Below are 14,682 nucleotides of genomic sequence, written 5' to 3'. Positions count from 1 at the left end.
CCCCACCCTGTGTTCCATCCCCAGTACTGTGGGAGGGCAGGGAGGATCACATCTAGATGTGAAATGGTATCTGTTGAGATATTCTGTTCTTTTTATTTTGCATATACCGGATAACTAAAGAGATTGGGTTATCTTTTCATATATTATACATATTGGCCATTTCAGGTGACTTCTGCTGTGAATTATCTATTTATATCCACTCTCCATTGTGTAACATACTGGATTTTTGGCGGGGGGGGGGGGGAGGTTTGGTGGAACTGGAATTTGAATTTAAGGCTTTGAGTTTGTAAAGCAAGCGCTCTACGGCTTGAGTCATGCCTCCAGCCCAAAACTCAATTTTAGAACTTTTTTTTTTTTTGGTGATACTGGGGTTTGGACTCAGGGCCTCATGCTTACTAGACAGGCGCTCTACCACTTGAGCCACTCCTCCAGCTAGTGTATTGTTTATCCTGCTCTTATTGATTTGTACATGTCCTTTCTATGTCCTAGAATGTAGGACACATCAAAAGCCTAGATGCAAGTAATCAAGGCCTGACACTCAGGGCCACACATAGTGAGAATCTTCCAGTTTTAAAGGCCAGGTCCTGCAGCTAGGCAATTAGGAAATATTTCTGGCAGGGGTGGGGGATCATTGTGGATTGTCCTTGAGTATGTTTGACAACTGAGAAAAAAATTAAAATGAAGTCTAATTCATACAATTTATGGTCTGTATTCTACTGTTAAGAAAAGGAACTGGAGCTGGGCACTGGGTGGTATATATGACTCCATTTAAATTCATGTTAAAATTTATTTTAAAGAGAAAGGAAGGCTGGGTGCTGGTGGCTCATGCCTGCAATCCTAGCTACTTAGGAGACAGAGATCAGGAGGATGGCAGTTTGAAACCAGCCAGGGGAAATAGTTCTCGAGCCCCTATGTGGAAAATACCCAACACAAAAAGGGCTGGTGGAGTGGCTCCAGGTGTAGGTCCTGAGTTCAAGCCCCAGTATCCCCACCAGGGAGAGAAAGGAAAGGATAGGAGGGGCTGGGGGTCACTATCATGACAAGGTCCTGGATCCCAGGCCCTAACACAGAGAGAGAATGAAAAACTTCCATCACCGTTAGTGGTTTACCAGCAGGAATTTTTCCTTAGCTCCAGGGGTCAGCATGGGGGTCCAGCTTGTGTCTCCCCTCCACGTGGGAGCTGAGTACCCTAGTGCCCAACAAATGCTCCTCTCCCTCTCTTTTTTTTTTTTGTTTTGTTTTGTTAGTACTTTTTTTTTCTTTTGGCAGTACCGGAGTTTGAACTCAGGGCCTTGAGCTGTTAGGCAGACGCTTTACAGCTTGAGCCACTCCACCAGCTCGCAAATGCTCCTTGGGAAAAGTAGGCCCTTCTTTGGGTGGGAGGGAGGAGGTCTTTATCAGCCTAGGTAGACAGCAGTGTTGGTGCAGATAGAGGCCACTCTCTACAGCTCCGTTTTTGGGGCCACTGTGCTTTATAAATGCTGTCTTTCTACGTGCTCCGCACTTGCTTCCTAGCCTCCTTCTAGTTCGCAGGGACTTTACTAGTGGCTGGGATCACCTTCTTTTCAGGGTTGAGTCCGGTGAGGAATTAAGCGGAGAAATCAGTCAACGATAAGCCAAGTGCCCACGGCTAGCCCTTAGGGGAATCACAGGCGCCTAGTATGTGCTCCTAAGTGACACAGTCATTACCTATAAACGTTCCCGGCAGGTCCCCGGGGGCTGGGAAGGACTGGAAATTCCTTCAGATGAGAAAGACAGGAAAGGTGAGACCTCGGCTTTTCCCATCTGGGACACCGGGCACAACAATGTGGAGAGGACGTGAGCGGGCGAGCATCTAGGGCACACAGGATTTGCCCTCCTCCCCCTCCCTATCTCTCCCATCTCAGCTCCCAAGGACTGGAAAATGGCTATTAGGAACTTTGCTCTTGGGAGATCAGAAAATCTCCCGCCGCGAGCGTTCCAGGGCTAGAATGGCAGGCAACAGGCCGGAAAAGTGCGCGCGAACCTCGGCGCGCAGACGTCCTCGCTAGCCCCGCGCCCCTCGACCATGCCGCTCCTCCTTCCCTCGGTCCCCGGGCTCCCTCCTCCCGGTCCCCGCCCCACTCCCGCCCTCCGATTGGCCGCGCACAGCCCCTGGCCCGCCCCGGGATTTAAAGGGCCCGCTCCGCCGCGCAGCCCCCGGGAGCCGCTGCTGGTCCCGGCCTTGCGGCCTGCTGGGGAGGCTGCCCGGAGGAGGCGGCGACTGTAGCAGCGGCGGCACGTCCCCGACCCCCAGAACCCCGGATTCCTTCCTCCCAGGTAGGTCATCAGTAGTATGCGCGCGGCTCCCCTGGCTCCCATCCTTGAACCGGCCTCCTGGCGAGGATCTGTAGCTCGTGTCCTGGGACCCCAGACTCATCACCTTTCTGACTCCCTTTTTTGTTGTGTCCCCTGCCAACACCTCCACCACCCTGCAGTTCCGGGACCCAGGCAGGGCTTTGTTGGCGGCCTTTCGCTGGATGGAGGTGAGATGGGTCGAGCGGAGGATACAGGAAACCACCCCCCCACCACATCCATACATGGAGAGATGCACACGGCCCCTAAGTGTCACAGAATCCCCCTCTTTGCCCTCCACACAGAGCAGCTCTACCTTGGGAACCAAGGAGCCCCCTTCCCCTGTCCCATTTAATACATGGGCCTAGAATGCACATCATTTGATCATCATCGGACTGGACGGTTCACAGCATTCAAGACACAGAGGTCCTTCATTCACCGCAGGTCACAGTGCATCCAGAACACCCACCAACACCCACAGACCATCACATCTTCCCCAAGCCCCCAGTACCAGCTGTGGGTTCAGCAGCCCCAAGCTGAAATCTTCAGTGCTCAAGTCCAAGCCTTAAGCACAAGCTGCCCCACGGACATCCTGCTCCCTCTCTGTCTGTCCCCTCTCTGGCAGATCTAGCCATCTGTCCATCCATCCGTGGGGGTCCACAATGGCCACCTTCAGCCGCCAGGAATTTTTCCAGCAGCTACTGCAGGGCTGTCTCCTGCCTACCGTCCAGCAGGGCCTTGACCAGATCTGGCTGCTCCTTGCCCTCTGCCTCGCCTGCCGTCTCCTCTGGAGGCTTGGTAAGTGTCTGCACTGTGTGCACCACATCAGAAGTTACCATATCTGCCACGTTCATTCATACCAAGCCACACCTTACCTTGCCACATCCTTCCATACCAAGCCAGGCCTCAACAAGCTCAGCCCCACCACATCCCACCAGACCATGTCCCATTCCACCAGCACCACATCCTACTGTGCCAGCCTCATGCCACAGTCTGCCAAGCCACATCCTGTCATACAAGCCATGCCTTTTAGTATTCCTGGGTTCCGGGATCTGGAAAACCAAGGTCCTCAAATGTCTGTATTCCAAGGTTATCAGATCCTGGAATGCTGATGTTACCAGATAACAAATGCTGATGTTACCAAAAATACCATGGTAATAGGCTTTGGAGATTTGGACAAGTTGAAATTCTCACATTATAGGTTTCCAAAATGTTGGCATTCTGGATTTCTATAATCGGGACACAATGAGATATCTGGATTCTAGGACTCTGGAATGTTTCCACAATCATAACAAGCCTGTATTCAAATGATAAGGTTCCAAGTCCCCAGGGCTCCCATAGGATGCAGAGATTTCAGAAAAATCTAAGATTCAAAGGTTCTACTCTTTCTTTTTCTCTTTTTCTTTTCAATGGATGTTTTATTTTTTTTCCCAGGGTTATCATTTTGACCTATTTGAAAGCTACTGAAAAGTGAGCACCCATATATCTGTCATCAGATTCTCCAAGGCATTAACATTTTGTCACATTCGCTTACTCTACCTATCTTTCTATCTACTTATCTATCCATTCATCATCCATCTTTTGCCTTCCTGAATCATTTGAATAACCTGCTGGTATCATGACACTTTACCCCAAATTCTTCAGTGTATGGCCCCCAGGAACAAGGACATCCCTCCGCCACAACCACAGCCTCAAACATCACCCCCTAAATTTGTGTGTGTGTGTGGTACTAGAATTTGAACTCAGGGCCTCACACTTGCTAGGCAGGCTTTCTACTACTTGAGCCATTCTACCGGCCCTGGTTTGTGTGTGTATGTGTGTGTGTGTGTGTTGAATATTTTCAAGATAGGATCTCGGGAACTATTTGCCCTGGGCTGTCTTTGAACCTCATCCTCCTGATCTTTGCCTCCTAAGTAGCTAAGATTACAGGCGTGAGCCACTGGCGCTTGGCTCAGATAAAAATTTTTAGGGGGTGAGCCAGGTGCCGGTGCCTCACGCCTATAATCCTAGCTACTCAGGAGGCAGAGATCAGGAGGATTGTGGTTCCAAGCCAGCCCAGGTAAATAGTTCATGAGACCCTATCTCAAAAATACCTAACACAAAAAAGGGCTGGTGGAGTGGCTCAAGGTGTAGGCCCTGAGTTCAAATCCCAATACTGCAAAAAAAATTAATCTGGATACGATAATACTAACCAACATAAATTGATATTTTAAATTCCTTCATGTCCTTAATAGCTGTTTCTTTTCTTTAAACCCTGGCCCTGACACCCTCACCAGTTCCTCAATACCAGCTTTGGGTCCCCTCCAGTCCTGCCACATTCCAACAACTAGACCTTTGCCCAGGCTGTGCCCTCTGCCCAAGTCCTCCTCCCCTTCCCGCCAGCCCACCAACCTCCCCTTTCTTGTTCTCTCTCTCCCTCCCTCCCTCCCTCTTTCTCTCCTTCTCCTCCTCTCTCCCTGGCACCGGAAGGGTTACCGTCCTACCTGAAGCATGCAAGCACCGTGGCAGGCGGGTTCTTCAGCCTCTACCACTTCTTCCAGCTGCACATGGTTTGGGTGGTACTGCTCAGCCTCCTGTGCTACCTTGTGCTGTTCCTCTGCCGACACTCCTCCCACCGAGGCGTCTTCCTCTCCGTCACCATCCTTATCTACCTACTCATGGGGTATGGACATATGTCCTCATCCTCACCCTGTTGGCAGAAGGCGGGTGGGTCCCTAGACCCCTCATGAGGTTGTCCAAAACAGGGAGGGTGTAAGATTCCCAGGAGAAAGAAGGTAGTCTGGGAAAATCGTTCTATGAGGAGGCACCAAACAAGGTGGATATGGAGTATTCCAGGGCAAGGGGACCCAGGAGTCTTGTCCTTTCACGAGGCTGCTTAGGACAGGTTGGGCACGGGCTTCCCTGGAGGAGGGAGCCTGGGAGAATTTTTCCTTTGTGAGTTGTGCAGGGCAGGGGAAGGCATAACCCTCTGGGCACCTTGGTAGCTCCCCCTCGGTGGTCTCTGAGGCCATGGGGGTCATGAGGCTAAGACCAGCACCTTTTTTCCTCAGTGAGATGCACATGGTAGACACTGTGACATGGCACAAGATGCGAGGTAGGTAGCCCTGCCCCAGTCCTCCTATCTCCTCCACATCTCCTAACTGCCCCCACCTTGGTTCTTCCCTCCCCCACTTTTGTCCCCTGTCCACCACTCCACAATGCAGGCCTCACTTTCCCCTGTGTCTGTGGTTCTTTGTACCATGTTTTTCCCGCCAGTCTGTCTGTCCCATCTCATGTATGTACTTGACACTCTTGAGTAAAGGTGTCCACCTGTCCTGGTCCACTTGCCCACCTGGCTGTCTGACCCTGTGCCCACCTACCCATCCTTGTACCCCCCTTTTCCAACTCACCTCTTCCCTGGTGCACCCTGTCCCTCCATGCTGACCTGCTCTCTTGCCCATCTACTTGACCATGGGCCCCACACATAGGGGCCCAGATGATCGTGGCCATGAAGGCAGTGTCTCTGGGCTTTGACCTGGACCGGGGCGAGGTGGGTGCAGTACCCTCGCCTGTAGAGTTCATGGGCTACCTCTACTTCGTGGGCACCATCGTCTTTGGGCCCTGGATATCCTTCCACAGCTACCTACAGGCTGTCCAAGGCCGTCCACTGGTGAGTTCTGGGGGCACAGGTGAGTAGGGACTGTGGGAGAGGCAATGCTTATGGAAACTTGGTCCCCACAGAGCCGCCAGTGGCTGCAGAAGGTGGCCCGGAGCCTGGTGCTGGCCCTGCTGTGCCTTGTCCTGTCCACCTGTGTGGGCCCCTACCTCTTCCCCTACTTCATCCCCCTCGACGGTGACCGCCTCCTTCGCAAGTGAGCACAACCTTCCAGGCCCTTGCCCAGCAGTGAGAGGGTTGGGTTAGGGGCCTGGGGTCTCCCCAACTTTGAGCCTGTCTCTTAATGCTTCTGTCTGTCTTCTGTTACTACAGCAAGAAACGCAAAGCCAGGTAAATGAGGGCAGGTGGTGAGGGCGAGTGGGCTGACCAGGGGTGGGGTCAGACCTTTGGACCAATTGGTTCCAGAAGTCTGAATCTATCTGACCATCTACTCCATGACTAGATAGAGACTGGGTGTCTGTCTATGGCTGCCTGTTTGACCAAGATTGACTCTGTGACTTCATGTATGACTGACACTCTGACACATACTATGTGTCTGGCTGTCTACCTGTTCCATTGTTTCATCATCAGAAATAAGTTATGTGGCTCCAATGGGGCGTGGCAAGTGTGTTGGTTGGTGACTCTACCTGTCTGTGACTTCGGCAAGAGGTATGCATGATTGTTTGCCTGTGGCCACCGATTCCCTGAATGTGGGACTGAGAATTCCTGCTGGCTGGCAGCACCGCTGACATATGTGGCCATCATTGGGCATCAGATAGGGTAAACCTGGGCTGATGATTCTGGCTTTTCTGTAACTCTGATCTGCCTGTAGTGTGCCGCGTGCCTGTCTGTGATCCATCCTGCCTGTGCGTCTGCTTTCTCTGACTGTTTGCCATTATTTCCCTAAGTGAGTGTGACCAGCTATGAGCCTATGCCTCTCTGCTTCTGGTTTGACCCAGGATTGGATCTGGCTGTGTGATTGTATGACCCCCTCCTTTACTCAGTCACTTTACTCAGTGGTTACGTCTGATGCTGAGTATGTCTTTAAAAGACAAGTGACTTGACCAGTGTCCTCCAGTTAAGCACGTAGGGGTGAACCCCGGGCCTAATTTCAGAACCGATGCATTTTTCTCTGCAGGATGCTTTCTGGTTTTGACCATGTCTGACTGCGTGCGTGTATGTTTGTTTGAGTCTCACTAGAATTTTTTTTACTATCTTATGGTCACTGAGTCTTGTTAGAGAGCTCCGAGGCTGGGAGTCTACGAGCGTTAGTGTCTGGCTGCGTGGCCATTTTAAGGTGCAGGGCTAAGTCATATCACAGGACAACTCATGCATACATCTGAGCCACATGAACCAACTGCCTAACGGTGTGTGTCTGTGTGTGACTATCACAGCCAGCCTCTTTAGTCACTATGCTTCTGTCTTGTCTATGAAGAGCTCAGGTTGGCTTCCAGGGCCTCTCTGACTCTCTTTTCTTTCTTCTCTGCTGCCTTCCTGACCTCTAGGGGCCCTAGGGGCACCATGGTAAGGTGAGTCCACAGAGCGGGGCTGGGGATGCTGACACATGGTGGGGTGTCATGGCAGGGCCTAGGCATGATGTCTCTCTCCTTGTCCCTGTGTCTTTAGGTGGCTGCGAGCCTATGAGAGTGCTGTATCTTTCCACTTCAGCAACTATTTCGTGGGCTTTCTGTCCGAGGCCACGGCCACATTGGCAGGGGCTGGCTTCACCGAGGAGAAGGACCACCTAGAATGGTGGGGAAGGATTGTGGGGGTTCCCTCTCCCACAGGGTGATCCCACGGGAGGGAGTAGCCAAGACAAAAGTGTGGCAGCCAGATGGGTTTTGCCAACGGCATTTGCATGACTCTTTTGCCCACAGGGATCTGACAGTGTCTAGACCACTGAACGTAGAGCTACCCCGCTCAATGGTGGAAGTTGTCACAAGCTGGAACCTGCCCATGTCTTATTGGCTAAATAACTGTGAGTCATCAAGTCACCATTCCAGAGGAGTTGGTAACCCAGGCCCTCTCACACATTTATACAGCAAACATTTACTGAGCAATTACTGTGCAAAGATACAATAGGGGCAAAAAAATCATTAAAAATCCCTGACCTGATGGAACTGGCATTTACTGGGAGGAGGGGAGAGCAGGTAATAAATAAGAAAGAAAATACACAATAGTTCAGGTGGTGATAAGTGCTATGATAAAAAAAAAATAAAACAGGTAAAGGTGATCTAGGAGTGTAGTAGGAGTAGGGGAAGTATTTGAATTTTAAATAAATTAGCCCAGACAAGTCTCACTGAGAATGTGGTGTTTAAGAAGAGATCTAAGGAGGTGAAGGAGCAAGGAATGCAAATATGTAGGGGAGGAAGGTGACAGATGGAAGGAACAGCAGGTCATTAGGGGGCTGGGAATGTGACTCAGTGGTAGAGCACGTGTTTAGTGGCACTGAAAGACCGCAAGATGGTAGGTTTAATTGCTAGCACTGGAAAAAAAAGAAGGTTGTTGGGGTAGGCACAGAGGGAGCAAGTTGTCCAGTGGTAGGACGTGAGGTCAGAGAGGGCCTCGTGGGGCACAGAGAGGACTTACTTTTTCTCTGAGTGAGCTGGAGTTACTCAGGGCAGGGCTCTGAGAATAGGATAGCCGTGGGTGACTTGGGTTGTAACAGGATCCCTCTGGCTTCTGTGAGGATAGACTGAACGGGGTGGGGAACAGCAGCAGCAGAGAAGCCACCGTAGCAGTCCAGGCCAGAGATAGTAGTGATAGACGGGCACGTGGGTAGGAGAGAGATCAGATTCTGGATAAATCTGGTAGGAGAAACTGACAGGATTTGCCAAGAGTTGGGACAGGGATTGAGGGAGGGAAGATCAAGGGTGAGTCTGAGATTTTTGCCGGAGGAGCTACAGGGTATATGATTGAATTTGAGAAGACTGGGAGGAGCAGTTGGGGAGGGAAGATCTGAAAATAGGTTTTGGGCGTGTGAAGTTTGAGGCCATCCTAAGAACTTTTCCTTGGGGGCCCTGACAGACTGTGGATATCCTCACCCTGCCTGTGGCTCTCCGGAAGGGCAGGGGAAATTTCCAGATAATCTTCATCTGGATCTCTTTTCCTTCAGATGTTTTCAAGAATGCTCTCCGCCTGGGGACCTTCTCAGCTGTGCTGGTCACCTATGCCGCCAGTGCCCTCCTGCACGTGAGCATGGTGGAGCTGGATCTGGGGAAAGCTGGGCTGCGGTGGCAAGGCCTCCTCCCTACTCACCTCTTGCCCCTCCCTTCTCCCCGGGCCTCCAGGGCTTCAGCTTCCACCTGGCTGCAGTACTGCTGTCTCTGGCGTTTATCACTTACGTAGAACACGGTGAGTGCAGAGCCTGATCCAGCAGACAGATGGAGGGTTCACTGTGGGAGGTTGGGGTCACCATCCCCTGAGGTTAACCTGACCCCCTTACCTCCCGCACTGCTGCAGTCCTCCGGAAGCGCCTGGCTCGGATCCTCAGTGCCTGTGTCTTGTCCAAACGGTGTCCACCAGACTGCTCGCACCGGCATCGCTTGGTGAGGGTTCAGCCTGGGCAACCAGATGCCCAATACCCCCCTCAAAAATGGCACTTCTCAGGGTGCCCAGCCTCCTCTTCTGGTGCCTGAGCCATCCCCATAACCTTGCCTCTGTTCACCTGCATCTGTTTCTCTAACAAACATCTATTGAATACCTGCTGTATACACCTGGCATTTGGTTCCCCCCACTGAACCTTTGTTGAGCACTTGCTGGTTCTAGGTGCTGGTGACACAGTGATGAACAAAACGAGCCAAAGTTCTGGCCCTGTGGGGAAAACATTTATTTATTTTTGGCAGTACAAGGATTTGAACTCAGGGCTTTTCACTTGCTATGCATATGCTTTACCGCTTGAGTCACACCTCCGGCCCAAGAGACAAACATTTGAATGGAGCAGACAGTAAAGTGAAAATAAGTCAGTCAAGTCTAATAGCAGTTTGTCAAGTTGTGAGAGGGGATGGGAGTGTGGCAGGGGTCAATAGGGAGGTGGGGAAGCCTCCAGAGGAGATGACTTTTGAGTTCTTTAAGTGAAGGAGGTGAGGGGATGAGTGAAGAAGCCAGTGTTGCTTGAGCAGAATGGGGAAGCTATGGGCCCTCTAGGTCATGGTGGGATTTCTTTTTGTTTTGTTGCTGTTATTTTTATTTTGTTTACTATTAAAAAAAAGACAATCTCAACATTTGTTTCCCACCCAGCACCCATACTTGTCACCATACCCCCACGGCCCCACCCTCAAAGCACCACCATTCTTGCTCCTCTGCCTGAATCTGAATGTTCACATCTCCCCAGCCTAGTTAATAGAACCCTGAGCTCCCATAACAGGCTCCCTGAACCACCTCTTTCCCAACTTGGGTACCCTGGGTATCTTCATTCTGAGCCCCATGATGCTTGTGAGTCCCCTGGGCTTCCGTGCACAAGTGGAGGTGGGGGACAGTGAGCAGGATCATCTGCCAGCATATCCATCTGTCTCCCACAGGGCCTGGGGGTGCGAGCCTTAAATCTGCTCTTTGGGGCCCTGGCCATCTTCCACCTGGCCTACCTGGGCTCCCTGTTTGATGTCGACGTGGATGACACCACAGAGGAGCAGGTGAGGTGGGACCCTGGACTACAGGGGTGAACCAAGAATGGCACTTCCTGTTCATGGGAACATGAGGACCTGGGCTGGGAGACAACCCATGAGCTCCTCTGGTCACAGGTCTTAGCTTGTGTAGTGAGTACCCCTCATCTCATCTCTCTCATTGTCCCAGTGTCCCTCAAGTTCAGTCATACTGTTAGTGCCTTTCTTTTCTCTATAAAATTAATTTTGGAGAGGATTATAAAATCCAGGTTTTCCTCTCCCCTCCCCACCCCCTGCCGGGGGATCAAACCCAGGGCTACACCTTCAGCTCAGGTTTACTCTTTTTGGTGGTGGTGGTGGTACTGGGCCTCATGCTTGCTAGACAGGCACTCCACCACTTGAACCCTTGCTAGTCCTTTTTTGTATTGAGTATTTTCTTTAATTTTCATTCTCTCTCTTTCTCCTTCTCTCTTTCCTTTTTTTTTTTTGTATTGGGTATTTTGCAGATAGGGTCTTGTAAACTATTTGCCTGAGCTGAATTTTAACTGCGATCTTCCTGATCTCTGCCTCCTAAGTAGCTAGGATTACAGGCATGAGCCACCAGTGTCAAGTCTTACTTAATCTTTTTAAAGACATACTTCATTCAGGTTTAGCGTACAAACTCTGGATTCTACTTCTTTAAAATTTTACATTTTCCAGGAATGGTAGTACATACCTATAGTCCCAGCTATTTAGGAGGCTGAGGCATGGAGCTGGCAGAGTGGCTCAAGTGGTTGAGCACCTGCCCAAGAAGCATGAGGCCTTGAGTTCAAACTCTGGTACTGCCAAAAAAAGAAAAAAATTAAGAAGGCCAGGCATTGGTGGCTCATGCCTATAATCCTAGCTACTCAGGAGGCAAAGATCAGAAGGATCGAAGTTCAAAGCCAGCCCTGGCAAATAAGTTGTGAGACCCTATCTCTAAAAAACCTTTCACAAAAACAGGGCTGGTGGAGTGGCTCAAGGTGAAGGCCCTGAGTTCAAACCCCAGTACCGCACTAAATAAATAAATAAAAATATAACAGTGGAAAAACAAGTCACGGATAGGGAAATGATCCTCTGTACTCATGAGCGATAAAGGTATCTTATCTGGAATCTGTAAAATAACCCCTATGAGTCAGCAAGAAACACAACACAGAAAAACGGACAAGAGAAGCAAGAAGGTACTTTATATTAAAAAGGAAAACTAAATGACTTACAGCCTCTTGAGTAGTTAGGTTTTAAATTTTTAATTAAACTAGGTGCTGGAGGCTCACACCTGTAATCCTAGCTACTCAGGAGGCAGAGATCAGGAGGATTGAGGTTCAAAGCCAGCACTGGACAAATAGTTTGCGAGACCCTATCTCAAAAAAATCTCACATATTTAAGGGGCTAGCAGAGTAGCTCAAGTGGCAGAGTGCTTGGGTAGCATGTGCAAGGCCCTAGGTTTGATTCCAGCACTGCCAAAAAAAAATGTTTCAAAAGTAAAACTTTTGGACTTGCTAAGTGGCTCAAGTGGTAGAGCATGTGTCTAGCAAGTGTGAGTCCCTGAGTTTCAAACCCCATCCCACCAAAAAAAAAGGGTAAAATAAAAGTAAAACTTTCTTTTTTTTTCCTCATTAAAATATTTTTATTTTCTGTGGGATTGGGGTTCGAACTCAGGGCTTCACACTTGCAAAGCAGGCGCTCTACTGCTTGAGTCACACCTCCAGCCCATTTTGCTCTGGTTATTTTGGAGATGGGCGTCTCTCGAACTATTTGCCTAGGCTGCCCTCAAACTGTAATCTTCTGAATCTCAGCTTCCCAAATAGCTAGGATTACAGGCGTGAGCCACCAACACATTAAAATAATTTCTAATTTTTATTAAGGTTGAGTGTGCAAAAATTTTTTTGTGGTACTGGAGATTGAACTCAGGGTCTATACCTTGAGCCACTCCACCAGTCCTTTCTTGTGATGGGTTTTTTTTGAGATAGGGTCTTGCAAACTCTTTGTCCATGAGCCTCCTGTGATCTCTGCCTCTTGAATAGGTAGGATTACAGGCATGAGCCACTGGTGCCTGGCTGGGTTTGGTTTCTTTTTAAGTGTAGTCTTTTATTTCATTTGATTTTTTGAAATAGGGTCTTGTTATGTTGCTCAGGCTGGCCTCAAACTCCTGCTTCAACCTGTCACATAGCTCGGATTACTGTAATGACACCGTTCTGCGATTTTTGAAATTTTTCTAGATCGGTATATGTTGTCCTTATTCATTTTTTTTTCATTGTGAGGGTGACACACTTTAATTTGTTCCTTATTGGCGGACACTTGGGTCATTTCCAGTCTTTTCCTATTGTGAATGACTCTGCACCAAGCCCTTGTACCAATGTGGACTCACACAGTACAGATAGATCTATAGGACCTCTCCTCAGAGGGCTTCCCCCTCAGCAATGTGTGAACATGCTTATTGCCCCACCAACACAGAGCACCTCTCAAACTTCTTGGATATGTTTGCCAGTGAGATAGGAGTAAAATTATGAGTGAGGCTGAACATTTTTTCATATGCTTAAGAGCCGTTTGTTTTTTCTTTACTGAGAATGGCCTACTCACCTTCTTTGGTAATTTTTGTCTTAAAAACTTGATTTTAGCTCAGTGCCAGTGGCTCACGCCTATAATCCTAGCTACTCAGGAGACAGAGATAAGGAGGATCGCGGTTCAAAGCCAGACCTGGCAAAATACCCATCGCAAAAGGGCTGGTAGAGTGGGCTCAAGGTGAAGGCCCTGAGTTCAAGCCCCAGTACCGCAAAAGGAAAAAAAAAAAGATTTCTAGCAGGGTTTTTTTTGTGTGTGTTGGGGGGACTGGGGTTTGAACTCAGGGCTTTGTAAAGCAGGCACTCACAAAGTCAGGCTCTCTACTGCCTGAGCTACACCTCTTATCCATTTTGCTCTGATTATTTTGGAGATGGGGGCTCTTGAGCTATTTGCCTAGGCTGCCCTCAAACCTCTATCTTCTGAATCTCAGCCTCCCAAATAGCTAGGATTACAGGTGTGAGCCACCAGCACCTGGCTCTAGCAGCATTTTATATATTAGAAGATTACAAATCTGTAATCCTAGCTACTTGCGAGGCTGAGATTGGGAGAACTGTGGTTCGAAGCCAAGTGAGGGAAATTGTTGTCAAGACTCCCATCTCCAAAATAACCAGAGCAAAATGGACTGGAGGTGTGGCTCAAGCGGTAGAGTGCCTGCTTTGCAAGTGTGAAGCCCTGAGTTCAAACCCCACTCTAACCAAAAAAAAAAAAAAAAAAACCCACAAACCACATCTGGTCAGGTTTCACACACACCCAAGCCCTTCTATCACTTAGGGATACCATGGATAACAGAAATGTCCTTGGGCAAATGATGGCTTCTCCTGACTCTCTTTGTCCTTGCTGAGCAGAACCATCACATCTTTCTCTCCTACAGGGTTACGGCATGGCATATACTGTCCACAAGTGGTCAGAGCTCAGCTGGGCCAGTCACTGGGTCACTTTTGGATGCTGGATCTTCTACCGTCTTATAGGCTGAAACAAATAGCCCTCACACCCCCCTCAAGACCACTCCCCAGGGTGCCAGCTCTGATGGGGGATGAGGGAAGACACCCTCTCTACTCTTTGACTCCTGTCATCCTTGACTTCCACACATACACACACACACCACATACACACACAGTATTTCCATGCCTGTCCATCCCCACCCCACCACCAGGTGGGAAGGGGTGGTCCCTGCTGGGGCTTAGGGGTGGGGGATACTTGGGGAAGCAGAGAGGGGAAGATCCAGGCCTCCCCGCCTGCATTCTTCCTTTTTATATACAGTTTGTTATTGTCAAATAAAAGTAGAAATATTCCATAGGCTCTTTCTTCACTGCCCAGAGGGAATAAGATTGAGCAATGAAGGGGGCTCAGCACGGTTTGGAAACTGGAAACCATGAAGAAGTAAATTGTTCGTGGTTAATTTATGATTGTTCACGGTTGGCTGATGAGCCTGAGAATGGCAGGGTCCTGGTTCTACTTGATTTGAGTGGGGCAGGAACAGATTGCATAGCGGATGTGCGGAAGGCCTGATAATTGGCCAGAAAACAGCGATCCCTATTCGGATTGGTTGCTCTG

The 14,682-nt window shown here is 49.6% G+C and overlaps 1 protein-coding gene across 10 annotated transcripts; it reads left to right on the top strand.

Annotated features, from left to right (window-relative positions):
* Positions 1-2,160: 2,160 nt before the first annotated feature.
* Positions 2,161-14,420, top strand: Porcn (porcupine O-acyltransferase). 10 transcript variants are annotated; one of them, XM_074062658.1, is made up of 16 exons: positions 2,162-2,298; positions 2,457-2,504; positions 2,939-3,111; positions 4,854-4,975; positions 5,364-5,407; positions 5,781-5,962; positions 6,034-6,164; positions 6,281-6,298; positions 7,453-7,476; positions 7,574-7,699; positions 7,825-7,925; positions 9,063-9,139; positions 9,238-9,301; positions 9,410-9,495; positions 10,468-10,578; positions 14,000-14,420. In XM_074062658.1, exons 4-16 carry the CDS (start codon positions 4,860-4,862, stop codon positions 14,099-14,101), a joined length of 1,182 nt encoding a protein of 393 aa, XP_073918759.1. In that variant the 5' UTR covers positions 2,162-2,298; positions 2,457-2,504; positions 2,939-3,111; positions 4,854-4,859; the 3' UTR covers positions 14,102-14,420. The 10 variants fall into 10 exon arrangements, with proteins under 10 accessions (XP_020037703.2, XP_073918754.1, XP_073918755.1 ...); XM_074062652.1 differs by having other exon boundaries at positions 2,216-2,298; positions 4,783-4,975; XM_020182114.2 differs by lacking the exon at positions 2,457-2,504 and having other exon boundaries at positions 2,161-2,298; positions 4,783-4,975.
* The last annotated feature ends 262 nt before the right edge of the window (positions 14,421-14,682 follow it).

The sequence above is a fragment of the Castor canadensis genome, chromosome X (assembly GCF_047511655.1).
Source record: "Castor canadensis chromosome X, mCasCan1.hap1v2, whole genome shotgun sequence".
Classification (NCBI taxonomy): Eukaryota; Metazoa; Chordata; class Mammalia; order Rodentia; family Castoridae; genus Castor; species Castor canadensis.
The sequence above is the reverse complement of the archived record's forward strand: the minus strand, read 5'-3'. Positions and strand labels throughout refer to the sequence as shown.